We start from the raw sequence: 23,238 nt of genomic DNA on the forward strand, positions 1-23,238 counted from the left end.
TAATATGGAAATGGATAGATGATATAGTGAAGAAAATTCTACAAGCTTTGTCATTGTGGCATCAATGCAAGTCTAGCATATTCCGTAACAAAATAGTAAGGGGGGTAATGCTGATTATATTCCATAGCAAATATTTCATGTCTGGATCAAATTAACAGTTCTCATTTTTCATCTCAAATGGCAGCAACAGAATGGCAACTGTGACAATGAAAGAAAAACCACATGAAGGCACTAATTTTTCAATAAAAAAATACTACACTATGACTCTTTAAGAGCCGCATGAATGGTGCTACAATTGGAATAGCACTCCTTTCATGTTGCCGGCTTCTGTATTACGGATTGCTGATATAAGCCTCGCTTTTTTTGTTGTTGTTGTTGCTAAAGCAGATAATTCATACAGTTCCAGAATAAACACATCAAAAAAAGTCAAAAAATAGCAAATCCCAAAGTGCTCTAGGCAGCTCTCTTTTTTCTGACCTACAGGGCACATACAAAGCCACTCAGTCTACGGCCCCATTGGCCTCTCTGTAAATGTTCTTAGCCTGGAATGTTACGCCACCACTAACCATGGCCCGGATGTCTCGAAGCAAGAGGTGGCACCCACCCACGCTGCCGGTGCCTCTCTAGATCCAGCCGATAATCGTAGCCGAATTACCCTCAAGCATAACTGCTATAGCCTGCAACACGCACCGAGCATGGGTTAGATTGGCCCATGTTGCCCTTAATTCATCCTCCGAAATTGAGGTGTCAAATATCTGGCGACCCCCAGCAACAACCACCCTAGAGTCCGGATCTCTGATGACGAAGCCATCTCCTCCCCTACTGCCACCATCTAGAACACATCCATAGAAGTAGACTGCCTTGCTTCATCTTTGATTTCTGTATCAAGCTAGATTGCACCAATCATGAGAGCCTTGAACTTAAAATGCCCATGAGAGCTCAGGGCGTATGCCCAGAAAAAAGTAACAGAGCATTTTCACTCTGCCAAATTACATCAAGCATTTTAGAGATATAGGAATTAGGAAATTCCAATTATGACTTAGTTAGTGAAAAAAATTGTTGAAAAAAAATTAAATCAGTAAACAAATAGCATGTTTGGAACACAAGTCCATTTGTGGAAGTATGTCTTTCCTATACTCATTGCAAGTGGAAGTGCACATTGCACCAAAAGAGCGAGCTGATATAAAGGATCTTAATGCACTAGGCCCAGATGAATTGCATCTTTAACTGAAAGGAAAAGAACTCTTGGAATAAGGGAGGCATTGTCATGATGCTTGGAATAAGGGGTGCCCAGTCATGTTCATCCGTATTTGGTTCTGCCCTATCATGGAATAAGTGGTGCTAATTTGATTTATTTTGGATTATTTTGCCTAACGACCTCTTGCAACTCACCTAGAATACTTTTGTTCCAGCTATTCTTAGATTCATCCTCACTAAATCTGGTTTATCTGCAGCTTGTGACATATATAGCCTGTGATAAATGACGAGAATTTTCATTATTATTATTCTGCTTTGCTTGAGTGGAATTAGCGAGGAAGAGCGGCTTCGGAGGGTTGAGATCTATGTAGATGAATGGATGGAAGAGAAAGGAGTGTTTGGAGATTTGTGCAAGTGGATGGATGACATAGGATAGAACATTTTTTTTAAGATATTTGTAGGTGGATGAATAACAAATGGAGTGTTTTGAGATCTGTGCCAGTGTATGGACGATAGAGTGCTCTAAGATCTATGTAGGTAGGGGTGGCAAAATATGACCCGACCCGCCAATCCGACCCGTGTTCGACCAGCCATAAACAGGTTTGGGTTTGGCCTAAATAGGTTCGGGTCGTAAACAGGTCGACCCATTTAACCTGTTTATTAATTGGGTCGGATACGGGTTTTAGATGTCTGACCCGTTTAAACCGTTTAACCCGTTTAACTGTTGGGCAGGTTAAACATGTCTAAACAGGTTAAACGGGTTAAACAGGTTAAACAAGTCTAAACGGGTCAAACAGGTTAAACAAGTCTAAATAGGTTAAACGGGTCTAAACAGGTTGGGTTGGGCAGGTTAAACAGGTCTAAACAGGTTAAATGGGTCAAGTTGGGTAAACAGGTTAAACAGATCGGGTCGGGTCGGGTTGGGCAAACAGGTTACCTGTTTATTAAACAGGTTACCTGTTTATTAAACAGGTTAAACGGGTCGGGTCGGGTTACTTAGTTTATTAAACATGACATGTTCAGGTTGTAATTTCGGACCTGTTTAATAAACAGGTCGGGTTCAGGTTTATGATTTTTTGGCCCGACCTGCATATGACCCGACCCGTTTATGACCCGACCCGACCCGACCCGATTGCCACCCCTATATGTAGGTGGATGCATGATAGAAGATGGAATATTTTGAGATCCATGCAAGTAAATTGATGGCAGAGGATGGGTGATAGAGTCCTCAACGACATTTGACAGTTGGCGAGCGAGTGTGATTCCTTTTAGGTCGTTCATGTGCACTGGGAGGCGAATAAGGCGACTGACTGGGTGGCCACCTATGCCGCTCAATACACCGGAGAGATCCTTTGGACATGGGAGTTAGATGCTCCTTCATTTTTGAGCAATTTTCTTTCTTTTGATTGTACTAGTTATACTCATGCAAGATTAGTGTGAGTCGCCGATGTACAAACGCCCATGTACAAAAAAAAAAAAAAAATTGATGGAGTACTTTAAAAGATGCATAAATAGATAAAGTGATAAAGTGCTCTAAATTTGCATAAGTGAATGAATCATAAAGGATGGAGCCCTTTGAGATTGCATAAAAGCTATAATGCGGCCTATTTAGAGCACGATATTTTTGTTTTCTTTTTTCTTACTTTGTTAATAGTGTTAAGACTTAGACGGCTTTGTTAGCTGATTAAAATTTTGTTAAACTTTTAGAGTTTAAATATAACTGGTTCTTGGAACCATCCCAATGTAATTTTTTAATAATTTTAAATTTTAATAAAAATAATAAAAAATAATAAAATAAGACAAGCAAAATCAAATTTAATAATTATATATATAAATGTAATATTTAATTAAAAAAATGTCTAGAATTCCCACCTTAGAGCGTCGCAGCAGCATCACCTGTTACGAGATCTGTTGCCTCCCCTTTTCGAAGAATTTAGGGTCAGGTTTCGTTTTTGAAGTGGCCCCGATTGAAACCCTAATCGGGCTCAGGGCGCTCTGGAGCTCCGAATCCCCGCCCATTATACAAACCCTGGTTCTCTTCGTGGTTTTCGATCACTGAGAGAAACGGTGTCCCAAGAAAGCTAAGTTCTTTCCTCTTCTTTTCTGTAGAATGATCGGGTTTTTAAGCGAATTTCTTTTCCGCTTCACTTAGCTTTTGTTATTGGCTCCGTTATTTAAGAAGTTTTGGCTTCCATTTCGATCAAGAAGGAAACTGGGGCTCTGAAACCAGTGGATGAAGTTGAGTAGGTGAAGCGGTGTGGAGGAAGAAGAGGGGTTGGGGCTAGAGCTTTCTCTCTCTTCTTTTTTTCCCTTCAAAAGGTTGGAGCTCTTCTTTCCATTCGTTTTACGGTTTGTGTGGCAATCCCGAGGTAGAAGTGGAATGATTTGAGGGACTCTTCTGATGAGCATCTCTCCATGTACATTGTTTCTTTTGAGACATGAAGTAGGGTCTTTGTTTGGGTTTGTGGGAATCATAGCTACAAACATGCATCAGAAGTAAATTAGGATTTTGGAAGAAGATTTTCAGTCATTACTTGCTTCCGGGAATTCGTGGAGAAACCTAAACTAGTTTTCATGAACTGTGGAGTTTAGTCCTGCTATCTAGTTTCGATTGGTTCAAGGAGTTAATTTAACAAGATGAGTGAGACAAAAGATAGCAGTGAATCATCGGACCAAGAAATGCCGGAACTTTCAGATGACGAGCAGATAGATGAGGAGGCTGAAGATGAGGAATTCTCACCTTTAATTGAGAATCCTATGGGGCAGAACTCTGAGTTGCAAACAGAAGCTTTTGCAGGAGTTTCTCGGGAATCTGCTTCAGCTGAACAGACTCCAAGAAGTGATAGGACATCACCTGACCTCAAAAGTAATGCTGAAGATCTTGGTCCAATGATCGAGAAGGACAGTGCCTCAGCTCACAATGAGGCATCTGATATCAGGACTGGCGAGGAGCATGAGCTGGATAATGTTCAATTGGAGAATGGGGGCAGATCTGTTGCAATAGATAATAATGCAGCTCGTTCCGAAGAATTTACAGAGGCCTCATTGAAACAGGAAAAGCAATGCGGAGAGTACCCAGCCCATGTGGATGGTTCAAACCAGTCTTACTCTTTTGACTCATTCTTGGATGGCGATGATTCTGGAGCAGAGGAGGAACAGGCAGCCTTCATGAAGGAGCTTGAGAATTTTTTCAGGGAGAGGAGCATGGAGTTTAAGCCTCCCAAGTTTTATGGAGAAGGCCTAAATTGCCTCAAGTAAGTGCTGGGCCTTTCAATCTTTTCCAGTATTTTTGCTTTGCTGTCACCATGAGCAATTTTCAGACACTTTTCTGGACCAGGTTATGGAGGGCAGTGACTAGATTGGGTGGTTATGACCAGGTAAAAGTGATGTTTTGCATGAAATTTAGATTTTTGTGGATTGCATGAAATTTCCTTTACTCATAGTAATTCAACGGATAAGAATAGAATCTGGAAGTGCAATGGAATTGTAATTGCCTATTATAGTGTATAAGATCAGAGATCAGTTTTGCAATTACTACAAGGGTTGAAGATTTTCGTAAGTTAGTCACTAGGCTAGAGATGAGCTATCTCTTAGAAAAATTAAAATCAGGCAGTGTGCTATTCTTAAAGAAAATCCTGTTTTTCCTCAAATTCTCTTTTCATGCCTCTTGCGACTTGCGCATATATAATTCTGTATCTTGCTGTATGCCAGAAAAGGCTCACTCCTTATTCTTGCACTGCAATTGTGCATGTGGTTAGCATCTTTCATGCAGCTATATGCTTGATATGGATATTTTTAATTTTCTGTAGGTGACATCGTGCAAGCTGTGGCGTCAGGTGGGAGAGTCTTTCAAGCCCCCCAAGTAAGTTCTTTTCGGATGTATTTGTTTTGGGCTTATGCTGTTATTTTTCTTTTAATCTTGCATCTCACATTTGTCAGATTGGTATGGTTAAACCAAGATCTAACCTGCAGTCCTGTACCAATCATTTAAAATAATTGCCATTACCTGACCAGTTGAAACCAATTAAGCAGTCAAACCTGGTGTACATCTGCAGATACCTCCTCTCTCTGCTCACTTGCACGCCTCCTCTTAAAATTCCACTTGCGTACCCCTCTCAAACTTCCCATAAATAATATTTAGCCTTTTTTTTCTTTTGATCCCTCTATGTTATTTTTTTGTAATTATCGACTGGTTCAACCATTCAAATAAGCAGCTGGGTTAACAAAGATCAAGATGGCTGTGCCTTGTTTTTGATCAGTTTTTGGAAAATATGTTGTTCACTAGAAAGGTTTCATGCTTCATATGAGGTTGTGAAAATGCCTAAACTATAAATGCATTACCTCTGCCAGACAGTCAAACTGTCATAAGCATTCAAATAGGTTGATTAAATTGTCAGGATGCTAAAGATATCATGAACTACTATCACCAGCTTTTCTTCCATTTAATAATGGAGAAATGACTGACATCGAAACAATTTATCTAGGTGATATTGTGACTACAATAATACAATCTGAAAACATGGTGAATACTTGAGTAACAGCAATATTACAAAATATGGTTCAAATAAATATAAGATAAAGATGAAATGCAAATGTATTGCAATACACAATTCCATCAACTTTAATCAAATGGAATTAGGAAACTTAATTACCCAGTTGTTTGGGTTATGTCACTTGTCCATTTTGGAGGGAGTCTAGGAGAGGACTGTCCTCCAATTACTGTTTTATGAACCACTCGACTACTTATACAGACATTAGGAACACGTGTTATGATGTTCAAGTTAATAAAAGAATTAAATCTTGGGTATTGTAAGGTTGTAGCTTGTCTTGCTAGGGTGGCTACAAGAGAATTGCATCTTAAAATGTTGTGGGTTTGCCTTTTTAGGATATGCTTACCACAATCTATAGAATGTATCATGTGGATTCATAACTTTTAATTAATTCATTGAGTGCTAATGCTTTTGGAGTTTAGACATTTTATGGCTAGTTGAGGACACTTTTTGAGCTCCAGATGTTGGTTGTCTTTTCTAAATCAGTTAGAGGCATTTTTGAGTGGAATTGGGCCTCAATTTAAGTTTCTAAACCTGATATAGGGAAAAATTGTGCTATAGATGATCAACATCTTCTCACCAAGGCTTTATTTAAGATGGAAGTAAAAGAAACATGGAGCAGTATGATTTTTTCCCATATATTGTTGTAACAAGAGAAAAATGACTACCTTCTTATGGACTCAATCTTATTCTTCGTTTTAAACTCAAATAAATCCTCTGTCATCATTGTTTTAATCTCGGTTAAGGAGGCTTTTGTTTGACCCATACTTCTCTTCAAAAGATAGTCATGATAGCAATTAAAAAGGGGAAAAAAAGTAGTGGATCCCACTTTTATGTAAGCTTTCCTGGTGGTTGACCCTATAGTTTTTTCCTCTATTAGAATTGTCAAACAAAGAAATTCATTATGGGATTGCCTAGTTATATGGGGAGGCTTATACGCACAATTTCTAGTGGCAAATTTCTGGATTGTTTGGGGAAATCCTTTATTAATTTATGCGCTCAACAGGGAAGGAACAAGTTGTTGTTCAAGGCTTATTTGTACTTGGCTCCATTTCTTTTCATGCATTGACTGATGCTTATATTTTCTTATGAATCAATTTTCCACACTTTACCACAATAGATGTGCAAATTCTTTAATTCTCTTCATGAATGTCAGCCTTCTTCCTTTGGGCTTGCTCTACCAAAAATAATTATCATCTATGGACATGATTCAATAATAAGAATGCCAAAATGACCACATAGTATTCAAGCTATTGTGGAAATTGACAACTTCAGGTGATGCCTGTTGGTGATATCACCCATTATATCAGATCTACCAATTCTTTCAAGATACTTAGGTGGTTGAATATTCAGTCGTGAAGATTTGCCATCATCATGCTCTTTGTAATGCCTTGGAAGATCATGTTTTGGAGACTGCAATTCTGAGGGATTAATGCGACTTTGTTTTTTTTTTGAAATCCCTGTTAGCTTTGTCATTGTTGCATGTCATAAAACAGATTTTTCTTCCAATGCTTTCTAATGGTTTTGCTTTTTGCTTCAAAGCTAGCATCATTGTTAGGATTAATTTCACTCATGTTGCCAATCAATGATAGTCTAGTATGCAAATACTTTCTTTATCAAGTTGTCAGTTCTCCAAATAAAGATGATTTCTCTGATGCCAACATTGAGGTTGCAGAACCGAATATTTGAACTATAATGGAGAGAGTGGGCAATTGAACTTCAAATTTTTTGGCAATCACTGCTCAAAAAGTAATTTCAGCAAGATGTTTCGTTGAAATGCTATCAAGTCAAATCTCTTTAGTTGTCTGAAGCATAGTTTGAAGCACTGGACCGTTGTCCAAAGTCGAAACTATACTGTACTGTTAGGGAACTTGTACCTGGTACACCCGCATACAGTGTGTCAGATCAAAGAGTGTACACTACTGACAGTGTACAACCTGTACTAGTTGGTTATTATATGGGGACTAAAACTAGTATTTAAAAGTTTGAATTCCTTATTGAGAGGGGCTGCTGAAAGTTTAGATTGATAATGATATTTCTGATGTTCTTGAGTAGAAATTCAAACTAATAAACTTGGATGAACAATGAACTGAAACTTAAGTATGTAAGTTTGAGAATACTACCTTAAATTGTTTGGAATCAGTTTCTTCCATAATCCAAATCTTCGGGGGCATGACCAAAATTGATAATCATTGACCACTCGAAGAATCTATCTTCAGAAATAATGGTAAAAGAAATCTGAAATACTGTTAGATTCTCTTCAATTACAAGAGAAAAAGATAACACATGTTTATGAACTCAACCTTCCTAGACTGAACAACTATGTTTCATCATCTACATCCTAATTTTGCTACAAGAATGATCCTATTTGATCCCTACTTCTCCTTAGAAGGAAGTTAGAACAGAAAGAATAACAAGGAAAAAAAAGAAAAAAAAATCTCGATCTGTCCCCATCATCATAAGAGAAATACCTTCTTTGGTGGCCAGCCCCTTGGTCCCTCCTCTCTCTTAGCCTTTCTTTGGATACATAATGGAGGAGATAAGAAAAGAAGGTAAACAAGGGAAGAAAAGAGAACTTCTGGCATGAGAGAAAAGATCTCTTATCGCTAAGTTCTCCAGTTTTAGAGAGATTAAAAATGTGGATTAGGGGAGAAACTTCTTCTCCATTTCTGTCTGTTTGCCTCTTTTCTTTTTTAATTATCGAAACGAGAGATTTGTACTTTCTCTTCTTAATGAAACAGGGATGTTGACTTTCTCTCGCCACCATCTCTTCTCTTCTCCCCATTTCTCTAAATCCAAACAGAGCATTGGTTAGTTGAATGATCTTTTGTCTCCACTATCTGAACCAAATATAGGAGATGCAATCTCCCTGTTTTTGTTGCTATCTCGGTATTATATAAAAAGCCTGCTTTAGTTTGTATCCTTGATCATGTTTGGAAGGAGCTCTATGATGGTGCAACATGAGAGTGGGGTACAAGGAAGTCGTAGGCCATTGCTTTCCAATTTTTTGTTGTAAGCTGAAATCTTTTTGAGATAGGAATTTGGTGAGAGGTCAGTTGACACAGGTACTTTTTTGGAGCCACTGCTCACAATCAGATCTTTCATGGGATTCTCTAATATTGATGGGTATTTTGATTGTTGGACCCACGATGTGGACTTTTAGAATTAATGAGACTCTTCTAATGAAAAAAAATTTAATCAGTGAACCCATGATAATGTGATTTTCAACCCAGAGGGTTACATGAAACATGTTTGATGATCCAATTTGAGTCAGGTAAGCCCTTAGCATGCCATTCATCATAATGGTCTTGATCTCCCCCATCCTAGCTTTATACCTTGAGGAAATTTTTTTGCACTTTTAGATGCATATCATATATTAATCCACATTTATTAACTATGGGAACATCTTTCAATGTTATCCTGGATGGGAGAAGCTTCATTCTCATCTAATTGCTTGCTAGTTACTGGCAGCATTCTTTTTGTCATTAGAGCTTGATTTTTGCTTGACTGTTTTGTTGCTAACCTGTAAACATTTTCTATAGTATGCTTGAACAAGTTATCTTAACTTTTATCCATTATGTCAACTCTACAAATGCATTGAGTCTATGCGTAACTTGTATATATGGTAGTGATTACTATAATTTCTAGTTTCAATCGCTAAATCTATCAGCTGATTCCTTGATGAAGATCATTTTTCATGCAGGACCTGTACTACTGTATCTTGGTCATTTCGAATTTTCTACGAGAAGGTAATGCTTAGACTGGAAGATTACAACTTGGATTTGTAAAATTTCTGCTAAACAAATTACCTTCATCTTTTTCATCTCGGTATGAGATTAAAGTTCAAAATGCATTTTTGTTAATTATTTTTCATTTACCTTTATTGTGCTGAAAGGGGCTCTGTTGTCTATGGATATAATACTTGTTAATTCACAACTGCTTTTTATGTTGGTTTCTGTTATAACTGGCACTGCAGGTGGATCTGGTCAAAGCTAAAGAAAATTCTAGCACATAGTTCAACCTTCTTTCTTTCTCTTTCTTTTTTTTTGTAATTTCTCCAAGTTAAAGTGTTTTTTTTTTGTACATATATAAGAGGGGCAAAAGTTTAAAGGATCAGAAGGTTAATGTCAAATCCGTATTCTTTACTCTTCAAGATATTGCTCAAGGTTTATTCCTTCAGGCTTCTGTCCGAGTTTAAAGCCCCATACTATGCCTATCGGCCTTCAGTGAGAACCTTCTTTTCTTTTCACGAGCAGGTTGAAGCTCTTTCATTGATGATAATGGAGAATCTTATAGTAGACGTTACAAACATCTGTCCCTCGTGGACATCCACAACCCTTAAGACAGAAATTGAAATACTTCTGATCATGTCTTATGAAAATCAAGTACATCATATCGTGCATTAGGCTTAGACTATTTCTATAGCCATAGCCATGGACCTGTGTTGTATGTACCTCATTTACATTGTTACTAATAAATATATCAAGTTTGCTTTTAACCCACACCTTCATCAAACTATGCCAATTTGAACATGACAAAGTGAATTTTTATTTGGTAGGATCTTTAATATAATCAAAATTTCAAAATTCTGCCTTGGCTGGTGATGCGAGATTGAATTGCATCACATTCTATAGCTTGATTTTGCTGATTTAAAGTTCTTTAATTGTGGGCTTTATATTGGAATGATTAGGGTTTTTTGAAGTCCAGCACTAGCCAATCAAGGTTGTATCATAAGATCTTGAAGTTTATAATTTTAGCAGGACCAAAAGGACTCGATTTAATTAAGGTGTCGGTACTGTTTATAGGACTGTAGCATGAATAGTGCGTTACAGTACCTGTGAGCTATTAGGAGTCAATAACTAGCTTGTTTTGGGAACTTTTTGAGGGATTTGTTTCTATCTCATGGGTCAAGCTTGATTCTTTATTAGGTGGGTCGCGCAAAAGATTTAGATCCTTTTTTTTCTTAATTGTAAATGGAATTGAAGATAAGAGACCAGGTTCATCCCTCTTGTTTCCTCCCTTTCTCTTCTCTCTTCTCTCTTCTCTTCTCTTTATTTTCTGCTACTTATTCCCCTCGTCTCTCTCTCAATCTTCTTCTTCTTATTTATTTGACAAATCACCTATTTATCCCTGCTTCTTTTGGGCTTTGAATACATCATATTGCTGTCTACAGATTTCTGTGTGCATTATTTGATCTAATCTGATTAGAAATTTATATCTGACTGTCTAGGAGAGCTCCAGATTGTGATTTGGTTCATATGCTCATTTATAAGACACCCTAAACAGACATTCTTTTGAGCAGCTATTGTCCTAAATTTCAAATTTTCTTATTGGCCATCCTAATCTCAGAACCTGGACAGCGGACAACGAAATCCTTCATAACCCTAATCCTTCGCCTCTAGGTCCACCATTTGCATGTAGGCAGCCCTTCATAGCTGTCCTACATCAACTGGTTGACATGTTGGTTAAAATACAACAATTCCTTAACATTAAAGTTAAAGATAATAAAGTGATTTGGAAAGAATTGGATATACTAAATTGCACTTTTTGCTTGTAGGCATCATTTTATTCCTTCATTACCTCTCAATAGCCTTATTTCCCTAAAATTGCAGGCACTTCTTGAGTATGAGAAACATAAAATTCGTATTGGTGATCTCCATGTGCCGATCTCTTCCCTTCCAGAGACTATGGTTTCTGATCACCAGGTGAGTTTTCATTCCGATCTTGCAACTTCAGCTGAATTTTATATCATTTTGCTATGAGGTTTTATGCTTTCTTTTATGTGTTGGATATATGAATCAAGGTGCAGCTTAACAAAGATTAAAAACTTATTGTGGTGGAATTTCTGCACAGAAGTAGGTGGAATTTTTTTGGTCAGTTATTCTCATGTAGTTCGTCTGCAGGTAGGTGGAAACCAATCATCGGGCTCAGGTAGAGCCCGAAGGGATGCTGCAGCACGTGCTATGCAGGGTTGGCATTCTCAGCGCCTACTTAGTAATGGTGAAGTTGGAGACCCGATTATTAAGGTTAGTATCAGGAATCCTGGCCGTTGTTAGGCATACTGATTTATTACTGTTATTCTCTTAACGTACATAGTAACTCAACTAATTCATTTTTGTAGGATAAAAGCCCAATGTCTCTCGTGAAGCGTGATAAACATCTCAAAAGTATTGGTTTGCTTTCTTTTAACAATACTAGCCTCTATGGTTACTTACATATTTCTCAAATGTATTTAGGTTTACTAAGGAGGAAGAAGGCATCTAGCCTGGAGCATGCAGCCAAACATGCACGTACAAAAGTCATTAGGCCACAGTTAAGATCCTTTGCTCTTAATTTATGCTGGCCTTTTGTTTTGGTTGCTGTGAGACATGTTCCTTTTCTTATGGGATTTTTTATTTGCCTCTTTCAACTGGGCATAGTGGTAGATTCAAGCTTCCTTATAATCTGAAAATAACTCTTGTTGTTTTGAAATTGCTTGGGGTAATCTTTTGATATTTGTCCATCAAGCTGCAAATGGGCTAGAGATTTGCTTGATTCAGATCTAATCCTCAATTAATCCAGTTCCAACATCTAGATCTAATCCAGATGATGAGACTAACCATTTTTAAATTCTTTGTAGCGTCAAGTTGTTATTTTATTTTTAATATCCAAAAGGAATCTCAGATTGGATTGTGGGTTTTTTTAGATCCAAATTCAACCACTGATTTTTGGGATTGGATTTGGGTAGGGCTGAAGGGGTAGGTTTTGGGGTAAGTTATATGGCAAGTTGAGCTTTAGATGTCTGTGGATATCTGTGGTATGGGTGATATAAAGTGTCTAGAATGTGGAAAAATAAATTTGGAGAATTATGCATACATTGTTAAAATTCAAAATCTTAAACTCCATCCATCGTAGTTTCAAGAAATCCACTCTCAAAAATAGGTTCTGTAACCAGGTAATAAGATCATTGTATAATAATGGATGGAAAACAAATCTTGAATATGCAGTATTTTCTATTTCATTAAAAGGCTATATGTCATGATTTAAAAATATCATCAAGCTTACTTTGTTAATAGATTTAATTGATTTCCTTTAACAAGCAATTTATATAGGTTGGGTCAAGTTGGGTTGAGGGGCTGCCTAACATTTGTCCCATGCTTTTTTTAGGGTGGGCTAGGTAAGTGAGTCAAAACTAGGAAGATCCAAGGCCAACCTAATAAGTGTGGTCTAGCTTCCAACCTGAACTGCAGTGTCATTTATTGGGTTGAGTTTAGTCTTATTGGGTCAAGGTCTGCACTTGAACTACCCAGTTCTTTTGCAACCTTATTGGTCAAGGTTGTTGTAAGTCTAAGTTGCAGTTCTTCTAGTATATAACTAGTTCTGAAAAAGGGTTGGAAAACCTAAATGTGAGCATGTAGAAAATCTTTTTGTTGATTCTTTTGCTGCCAAAGGGTGTCAATTCTACTTTATCTCTAATTGTATCATACTGAAATCTTTACCGCTTGATAGAAGAATATTTTCTTAATTTCAGGTTTCCCTTTTACATTTTTAAATTATGACAATCTCAATTTTCTTCATTCTTGTACACATGCTAAAATACTAAACATTTCCAATGGTTTTGGTTCATACTGATTTTCGGCTGTTAGTTGACATCATGGTCTGAACTGGCCCGACAATGGGTTGTAGATATTAACATATCTGAAGCTCATACTTCTGCACAAATGTTGAAGTAACATGTGAACGCCACCAATGCTTGATGATAATGGATGGTATCTCTAGAAATGTTTACGAAAATAAAAAATTGGAGATTGAACCTTAAAGGGATTTGAGTTATTAGCTTTCATCATTTGATGTTGTGGTGTCTTCTTTCGTAGATCTACATGGCATTTTTTTTTCTTGATGGAGATAAAGTGGGCAGACAATCCTTTTATATGATACTCTTTAAAATAATCATATTCCCATTGATGCTTTCCTAGTTTTTATTGGAATTTAATATAAATGACAATTATGTAAATTTGTAAAAGGAAGAGATGACTATTTAAAATTTAGCTTGTGTTTGGATTATTGTTGACGGTCAAGGCTTTCCCGATTTTCTAGTTAATATCTAGGTCTTGGGGAGAGTCACTCAGACTTCCAACTGCTAGGAGAATAGAATGATGTTACGAAAAATGTTGCATAAAGTAAGTCTGTGAGAAAATGGAAGGATTTAGTATTCTTCATGGAAAGGTGATTTGTGTCCCTTAGTATGAAAGCATTTATCACTTTATCTTCATGTGCTATCACTGGGAAATATTTGAACCTATGAATATCTCATTATATGGTTGCAATTAGATTTGTTGATTGCTTTTTCTTAATGATCAAGCAAGATGTATAATAGTAGCATCAACAATGCATCAGCATGGTTAGCAGTACCAGACATGTATATGCTTATACCTTTTAAATATTTTTGCTTCCTCTTGCAATAGGATCAAGATTTTGGAAATTTATTGTATTGAGACCAATTTTATCTCCCTAGATTTGATGAATAGTTATGGAGTCACTCCCTTTCTTTTTTAATTTCTTAGATAACAGACTTCATGTCTTAAAATTTTGTTTAAATTTATGTTTAAGGAGTCACCCCAAGATTGTGGATTCAGTCTCCTTTTATCTTTCCTTCTCAAATCTATATTTATGTAAGGCCTTTCCCTAGATATAGATTCGATTTTGATATTGTTGCAAGTAAATTGCTAACATCAGATCTCTCTGTGCCTCGTGGATTCCTGATGTCTTGACAAGCATACGTCAAATTGCTTTGTCAACCATAACAATTTTTTCTTGCTGGAAATCCCAAAACAAGTTGCCTCTTTAATTACATCTTTTAGTTTCTTAATCATAATGGTTTTCCTGATGTTTCCCATTTATCGAACTACTGTCGCTTAGCATTCTAACATCTGGCTGACTATTGGCGTTTGGCAGAACGGATTCGATGGTTGTTGATGTTGGGGCTCCTGCTGATTGGGTGAAGATCAATGTCCGGCGGACTGTAAGTTTTTCAAATAAAATATACTGCTAGCTGAATCTCTTTTGGTATTCATATACTGTCCAAAGGGAATGAATTTGTGAGGGAATAAATAGAGCTTGTACTTACCATATCTGAGATATACTGATTATAGGACCTTGCTGAATAACTTTTGTTCAATCAAGGTTCTTCTTGCTTGAAGCTTATATAATTTTGTGCAGAAAGATTGCTTTGAACTCTACGCTTTAGTTCCTGGACTTCTGCGTGAAGAGGTGAGGACGTGTGCCACTCCTTGCTTTGAAACTGAAATGAGTAATGCATTCTTGCATGGCCATGGAATGATTCTGTTACATAGACTTCATGCCCTTTTGTCTTCTTATAGGGGGTAGCATATGACCGAAAAAAAAAAACATTCTTTTGTTTTCCTTTTCGATATCAAAGGGGAAATAAGTGTGTAAAAAAAATATATTAGAAATGATATTTGTGTTACTCATTGGTATATTTATTCATGGATTTGGAACTCAGGTGCATGTTCAGTCAGATCCTGCTGGTCGTTTGGTTATATCTGGTGAGCCAGAGCAGCCTGATAATCCATGGGGTGTCACCCCCTTTAAAAAGGTGATTATATGTTTTCTTAACGGGACAATCTAATTTTGATCAATCCATATTTTCTCAATAGAATATGACATCATTCACAGGTTATTACGTTGCCCTCGCGAATTGATCCACATCAAACATCAGCAGTTGTCACACTACATGGCCAGTTGTTTGTACGCGCGCCTTTTGAGCAGTCAGATCTATAGTAGTGAGATTTAGGTTTGTCAGACTAGTACCTCTGTAGTGGCAAATTTGGGAAGCAATAGCAGAAATTCTGTGTTGATGGCCTACTGTAAACTTCAGGTTCTTTCTTCTTGATTCATGCTGTCCACATACATTTCTTAACCTGAAAACTCTATATTCCACTGATACAGTTTCTCGTCAATGGTCTTTTTTTTTCTTTTCTTTTTTTAAACTTGCACTAGTTATTAGTTTTTCCAGGCTTGAAGAACTCTCATGCTGCTGAGGTGGCTGTTATTGTTTGATATCATGCAGCATAGTTTGAATAAGCTGGAATACTGGACGTTTGTCTATGTAGCTTGCCATATGAGCTGATGTTTGGTACTGTTAACGATGGATGTTGGCCAAATATAATTGGGATATGGCTTCTTGTTTATGGTTAGGGATTACTAAGCTAGGGTTGGAGAAAATTGAACACAGTTGCAACTTAGCATAAAAGAACGCCAACTAGATGTATCTACTTGTAAATCTAACTTGATACTAATGCATTAGACTGTTACAGGCTTATCTGTACTTGATCCTTAATGTTGTGCTGCTTCCTTAATGTTTGGTTAATGATCCCATTGGTTTGATTGGCTGCCGCATGTAGATGCTGGGACAGTTGGTAGAAAATTTTGTGGAATGCTTTGATGCACACTTCATTAAAAGTCTGGCGTAATAGAATTGAGATTTTTAGTTTTTCAATTTATAATCACTGGGCTTGTGAAAAATCCATGGCAAATGTGCTGTTGTTCTCATTGGGGTTTAGAATGATAACTTAGTTCAGTAAAATTAAGTTATCACAATTATGATTTCTGAAGTCTCAGGCATTGGATGTCGCATGCGAGGGGTGTTGGATTGAAATTTGTTATATTAATGTACAACTGCTTGCGTATATGTTTCATTGATCCTGGAGTTTTGGGAGTCTAATTTGGCTGTGGATGGCTTCAAGTGATGCTACAAACTATTTACCTGATAATATGGTAGTGGGAGTCAATTAATACATATTGTTTGCTATGTCAGTTCATCCAGATTTGAATTACTTTGGAGCAAATATGGGTAAGCTGAAAGTAAGCTGGTGGTTCAGGACAGAAATAATATGATGGCTTATGTATCAAAGATTTATAGGGTGCCATGATTGCGCGTGCTGTGAATTCTTGTGGTATATATATGTGCGCTTAATAGTATGAAAATAATTTCTTGTGGTTATGATCTATGTACAAGCTTAATAGTGCGACGGCAGTACATGCATTTTAGATCAATAATACAGAGATTTGTAGAACATAAATGCTATGATTATGAAGGCAGGATAACTTATTAAAGCCCTGAAGAAAGAAAGACCGACATTGCCATATCTAATTCCATGGTTCATGGAATTACACCAGGAGAAAAGGCTGGATACAATATCTTGCTGCATTTTTCTGGATTATTGCATAGTCAAAAAAGGTTTATAGAAATCCTGCTCATAGAAGGTCATATACTCAACACTCTCAGAAGACCAAATGCTCCTCTGCTCCTCATATACTTCCACTTGCCACCAGAAACAAACCAACCCAGTAGTTTGATGTCGCAACATACTGAAAACGAACCAATGAGCTCTGATAATCTTAAGGACAAGGTTGAGAAAACACAAAACACCACTGTTGGGGGAATAAGGTTTTTCCCCCAAATGACACGAATGCCCCTAAGAAGCCGCACAATCGTCGACCCTGGAAGGCCGAAGTCGGCATCCGAACTCGGAACCTCCGACCTAAGAGAAACCCCAATGTCCGAGGCCTACTTTTGTCAGCCACCTACTACGGCCGTACGTCTCCGAGGTCCGGCCAGAGACCGTACTATGACGCCCCTCCGGCATTTATTGCGCATGACCGCTGTGATCCTCCGGCACACTCCACAATAAATGCGGATCTCCGGCTTACTCCACAATAAATGTGGATCTCCGGCTTACTCCACAATAAATGTGGATCTCCGGCTCACTCAACAATTAATGCACGTGACTCCTGTCATCTACGGACTCCCAGCTCTCCACGGCAAATAAGCCCAGCAGAGTCTAGTCAACTGTGATAAGTCTCTGATCTCGGCCATACCTCCGACACTGATGCAATAAATTCGCCTGGTAGCGTGCTAGTTCGGGTTGTACGACGCCCTCATCGCCGACATCAGTGCAATGATTCGCCTGACCAAGCGCCGACCTGAACGACATGCCGAGCCGTACTACGGCTTCGCCCCGTTACATCGCAGGTAAACCGACCCCCGGTCTATAAAAGGGGGTTGGAAAATCGATACTCTGGACAAGCACTGTTTACCTCTACTCTACACGATTTGCCCCCTCCCTGACTTGAGCGTCGGAGGGCCGGCGCCGGAAGACCCGGCCACCGGTTCGTGTGCAGGCACCCAGACGGAGGACGCCGCCCACTGTCGGATCGTCGCCCAGCCGCGGGAACCAGCCGCTCCTTCTCTCCGATCGCCCCAGACGGAGGACGCCGCCCGTCGACGGACCACCGCCCCGCCGTGAGTAACCACCTTCCGCTCCCTCTCCTCGACCGAAGATTGCCCCCGGGTCCAATTTCCAGCAACAGTTGGCGCTAGAGGAAGGGCCCGAGTAGCAGTCATGAAGTTGAGAAGTAAGGGAGCCTCTAACGTCTCCCGGCGTCCCCCGCAAAGTCCTGGACACTCCGTCCAGAATTCCCCAACTCCAGCTGACCCAGGTCCTCAGGTCCAGCTGGAACAGTTCAATGCCCTGGTACAGCAAGTCCAGGCCCTGGCCGCCGTCGTTCAGGGCCTACGGCGCGTGGAAGCTTCACCGGCGCTTCCCCCGCAGGCCCAGGCCCCGCCGGAGTGTCTCCCCAACGGCCCGGTTCTTTCCAGTCAAAATCTGCATGGCTCCTCCAGAGCCAACAACGGAGAACGGGCTGCTCCCCGTAGGGAGTTACCGGGAGAAGGTTTCGATCGGAGACCCCAACTTTCCGAGGCGGAGTCAGCCCCGGACCGCCAAGGGCCGGCGCAAACCACAACGACAATCCCACGGGTGGGGGAGCTCGACCGAAAAGTTGAGCATCTGGAGCGCCAGATTGCGGCACTCCACGGCAAGAAGGCAAGACAGGAAGGGGACTTTGAGTTCACTGCCAAGTCCCCCTTCTCCCGCCAGATCGAGGACGAGCCGGTTCCCGCGAGATTCAAAATGCCTCAGGTGGAGCCCTACAGCGGAATCACCGACCCCCTCGACCACTTGGAGAGTTATCGGGCCCTCATGACCCTACAAGGGTCCTCGGAGGCCATACTCTGCAAAGCCTTTCCAGCGACCCTCCGAGGGACCGCTCGGCTTTGGTTTTCTGGACTGAAGCCGAACACGGTGTCCTCCTTTGAGCAGCTCGGCAGGCAGTTCGCCACCAACTTTGCTGCCAGCCGGCGCCAGCGACGGACATCAGACTCCCTCCTGGACATCAAGCAGAAGGAGGGGGAGTCCCTCAAAGAGTACCTGGACCGCTTTACCGCCGCCACATGGGAGTTCCGCGAGCTAGACCAGTCGATAGCCATGTCGGCTCTGAAAACTGGGGTTCGCTCCTACCGATTCCTCTTCTCCATCGAGAAGAGCTTCCCGGCCGACTTCACCGAAATGCTGGCCCGAGCCCGGAAGTATGCCAAGGCCGAGGAGGCAGTCGCCTCCAGGCGGGGAGCAATCGAGCCCGCCTCTAAGAAGCAGAAGAAGCGCCGCGAGGAGCGCGGCCGACAAAGGAGCCGGTCTCCCCGCAGAGAGAAAAATCTCCCCAGACTGAGGAGTCCGCCCCGTCAGCAGGGGCGACCTCAGCAGAGGACACCTCCTCGTCCGAGGTCTCCACCACGGCCCCGGATGTACCAGGCGAGGTACGAGAACTATACACCCGTCAATGCTCCCCGGGCCGAGATCCTGATGGAAATTGAGGGTCGGGACTTCTTCCGACCCCCGCCTCCTATGCGAGACACGGGATTTCTCCGAAATACCAGGAAGTATTGCCGCTTCCACCGAGACCGTGGGCACGACACGGAGGACTGCTTCCAACTCCGGGACGAGATAGAAGCGCTCATCCGACGGGGAGTACTCAACCGGTTCGTGAGGAATCGACCTGAGGAAAGAAGGCCGGCGGAGAATGTCGCACCAACCGAAAATCCAGGCGACAACAGGCCCATCGCCGGCACCATCAACATGATCGGGCGGGCCTCGGCAGGAACGGCCGCCCAGGGAACACCCCCGAAGCGCCCACGTACTGATGAAGTCATCTCGTTCTCGGACGAGGACTTAGAAGGGGTCGAGACCCCTCACGATGACGCTGTGGTCATCTCAATGATTGTAAATAGGTTTGATGTAAAGCGTGTCCTAGTTGACAATGGAAGTTCAGCCAACATTTTGTACTACCATGCCTACCAAAAAATGGGGTTGACAGAAGGACATCTCCGGAGAATCAATGCCCCGCTAGTCGGGTTTACCGGAGATGCGGTCTCGGTTGAAGGTGAGGCTAGCTTCCTTGTCACAGTTGGCCTCGCCCCCCGGGAGAGCACTGTGAGGATGGACTTCTTGGTGGTCCGTCTGCCCTCGGTCTACAACGCCATCCTTGGGCGCCCAGGGTTAAACACCCTTCGAGCCGTGGTTTCAACTCGCCATTTACTCATGCGGTTCCCCACCGGCCAAGGAGTAGGCGAGGTCCGCGGAGACCAACTGGTCGCCAAGCAATGCTACATGGCGGCCCACACAGTGAAACAACCAGCTGAGGCGCCAGACCGCCCGACGCGCCCTTCACTCCCCATAGAAACCCTCGATGCGAGGGACACCCCCTGGAAGAAGCAAGTAGAGCCCGGTGAGCTCCTTATTCAAATCCCACTACGAGAAAATTTTTCCGAGCTAACCGTGCAGGTCGGCTCCGGCCTCGGCGCCCATGAGAGGGATCGCCTCGTCAGCTTCCTGCGGGATAATGCCGACGTCTTCGCCTGGTCGCCCGCGGACGTGCCAGGAATTGACCCTGAGGTCATGGTCCACCGACTTCAGGTGAAACCAACCAGCAGGCCTGTAAAGCAGAAGAAAAGAGGCTCCGCCCCCGAGCGACAACGAGCTGCGGCCGAGGAGGTGGACAAACTCCTCGGAGCCGGCTTCATCCGGGAGGTCTCCTACCCGGACTGGCTCGCCAACATAGTCCTCGTAAAGAAGGCCAACGAAAAATGGCGTATGTGTGTGGACTACACCGACCTGATCAAGGCCTGCCCAAAAGACAGTTTTCCCCTCCCGAGCATCGACCAGCTCGTCGACTCCACCTCGGGACACCAACTGCTAACTTTTATGGACGCCTTTTCAGGATACAATCAAATCCGAATGGCGCCAGAAGACGAGGAGAAGACGGCCTTCATCACCGACAAGGGCACCTACTGCTATAAGGTGATGCCCTTTGGCCTGAAAAACGCTGGGGCCACCTATCAGAGGCTGGTCAGCCAGATTTTTAAAGACCAGATCGGCCGGAACATGGAAGTCTACGTGGACGACATGTTGGTGAAGAGCCGAGCGGCGGAACACCACATAGCCGATCTCGACGAGACGTTCGCCAAGCTCAGAAAATATCAAATGAAACTCAATCCGGCGAAGTGCGCATTTGGGGTCACCTCGGGCAAGTTCCTGGGTTTCATAGTGACCCAGCGCGGAATTGAGGCCAACCCGGAGAAAATCCGGGCACTGCAAGAGATGTCGCCTCCAAAGACAGTTAAGGAGGTGCAGCGGCTCGCGGGGCGGGTAGCCGCCCTGGGAAGGTTCGTCTCTCGGTCAGCCGAGCGTTGCCTCCCCTTCTTCAAGAGCCTCAAACGGCCGAAAGACTTCCGGTGGACAGAAGAATGCCAGCAGGCCTTTGAAGAGCTTCGGAGCCTTCTGGCTTCTCCCCCGCTGCTCACCAAGCCCCGGAAAGGCGAGGTCCTTTACTTATATCTGGCCGTCTCCCCAGCCGCAGTGAGCTCAGTTCTCGTCCGGGAAGAGGACAAGCTCCAAAAGCCGGTCTATTACACCAGCCGGGTTCTCAGGGATGCCGAGACCCGATATTCTAAACTTGAGAAGACCATCTTCGCTCTCATCATCTCGGCTCGGAGACTCAGGCCTTACTTCCAAGCCCACACGATAGCTATATTGACCGACCAGCCCATGAAGCAAATATTGCAGAGGTCGGATCGTGCGGGGAGGATCGCCAAATGGGCGGTCGAGCTCGGGGAATTCGACCTCGAATATCGGCCCAGGCCGGCTATCAAAGCTCAGATACTCGCCGACTTCATCGTGGAGTGCACCCTTCCGGACGACCCCGAGCTGCCATCTGGACCCGCGGAGGAGGCCCCGAGGCAGCCATGGGTCCTGCACTCGGACGGGTCTTCGACCTCGGGGGGTAGCGGGGCCGGACTTATCCTCACTAGTCCAGACGGAGTGGTGGCTGAGCAAGCCCTGCGCCTCGAGTTCCCGGCCTCGAACAATGAGGCCGAGTATGAGGCCCTCATCGCCGGGCTCAAACTGGCGAAAGAACTAAACGTGGGAGACCTGACGGCATTCAGCGACTCCCAGCTGGTGGTGAACCAGGTCCAAGGAGATTTTGAAGCTAAAGAGCCATCCATGCAAAAGTATCTCCAAAAGGTGCGGGAACTCATATCTGCCCTGAATTCTTTCAACATTCAGTACATTCCCAGAACGGAAAACCTCAGGGCAGACCAGCTATCCAAGCTGGCAACCTCCCGCATGAGCGAGCTTCCTAAGGGAACCGCGCTCGAGTATCTTCAGACCCCCAGCACGGAGGAACCCGAGCCTACCATGTGCATCGGCTCCGAGCCAAGCTGGATCGACGGGCTCGTCTGCTACCTTCAGGACGGAACCCTACCTCATGACGAGATGGAGGCTCGCCGAATCAAGCGCCAGGCCCCCCGGTATGTCCTATACGAGAACAGGCTCTATCGACGATCATTTACTTCCCCCCTTCTCAGATGCCTCCGCCCCTCCGAGGCGGACTATGCTCTCCGAGAGGTCCATGAAGGGATCTGCGGAAATCACCTGGGGGGCCGGGCCTTGGCCCATAAGATCCTGCGGCAGGGATATTACTGGCCCACACTCCAAAAAGACGCAACAGATTTCGTCCGCAAGTGCGATCGGTGCCAGCGAAACGCCAATATCCAGCGCCGACCTTCAGCTCTGCTGACCTCCATCATCGCCCCCTGGCCGTTTGCCCAATGGGGGATCGACATCCTGGGGCCCTTTCCCCTCGCCACCGGACAGAGAAAGTTCCTGGTCGTCTCCATCGACTATTTCACTAAATGGGTCGAGGCCGAACCTGTCGCCCGGATCACCGAGCAAAAGATGCGGGATTTCGTGTGGAAGTCTATAATCTGCCGATTCGGACTACCCCGTATCCTTATATCTGATAATGGTCGACAATTTGACAATATTCATTTCAGGGAGTTTTGCTCTGAACTCGGCATTGATCATCGCTTCACCTCGGTTGCCCATCCCCAGACAAACGGGGAAACCGAGGTAACTAACCGAACTATTTTGCAGGGACTTAAAGCTAGGCTTGATCGGTCCAAAGGACAGTGGGTCGAGGACTTGTACAATGTCCTTTGGGCGTACCGGACCACGTTCCGACTACCCACGGGAGAGACCCCCTTCAACCTAGCATACGGCACTGAGGCCGTCATCCCGTTGGAGATCGGCCT

The 23,238-nt window shown here is 42.7% G+C and overlaps 1 protein-coding gene across 3 annotated transcripts; it reads left to right on the plus strand.

Moving 5' to 3' along the window:
• The first annotated feature begins 3,065 nt into the window (after nt 1-3,065).
• On the plus strand, nt 3,066-16,086 carry LOC103711701 (AT-rich interactive domain-containing protein 3-like). Of its 3 annotated transcripts, none has more exons than XM_008797953.4 (13): nt 3,069-4,451; nt 4,535-4,574; nt 5,007-5,059; nt 9,451-9,496; nt 11,360-11,452; nt 11,651-11,773; nt 11,869-11,914; nt 11,984-12,059; nt 14,682-14,748; nt 14,946-14,996; nt 15,250-15,342; nt 15,423-15,624; nt 15,747-16,086. In XM_008797953.4, exons 1-12 carry the CDS (start codon nt 3,835-3,837, stop codon nt 15,525-15,527), a joined length of 1,410 nt encoding a protein of 469 aa, XP_008796175.2. In that variant the 5' UTR covers nt 3,069-3,834; the 3' UTR covers nt 15,528-15,624; nt 15,747-16,086. The 3 variants fall into 3 exon arrangements, with proteins under 3 accessions (XP_038971934.1, XP_008796175.2, XP_008796170.2); XM_008797948.4 differs by having other exon boundaries at nt 15,763-16,086; XM_039116006.1 differs by lacking the exons at nt 15,423-15,624; nt 15,747-16,086 and having other exon boundaries at nt 3,066-4,451; nt 14,910-14,996; nt 15,250-15,291.
• Nucleotides 16,087-23,238: the final 7,152 nt, after the last annotated feature.

The sequence above is a fragment of the Phoenix dactylifera genome, unplaced genomic scaffold (assembly GCF_009389715.1).
Source record: "Phoenix dactylifera cultivar Barhee BC4 unplaced genomic scaffold, palm_55x_up_171113_PBpolish2nd_filt_p 000046F, whole genome shotgun sequence".
NCBI lineage: Eukaryota > Viridiplantae > Streptophyta > Magnoliopsida > Arecales > Arecaceae > Phoenix > Phoenix dactylifera.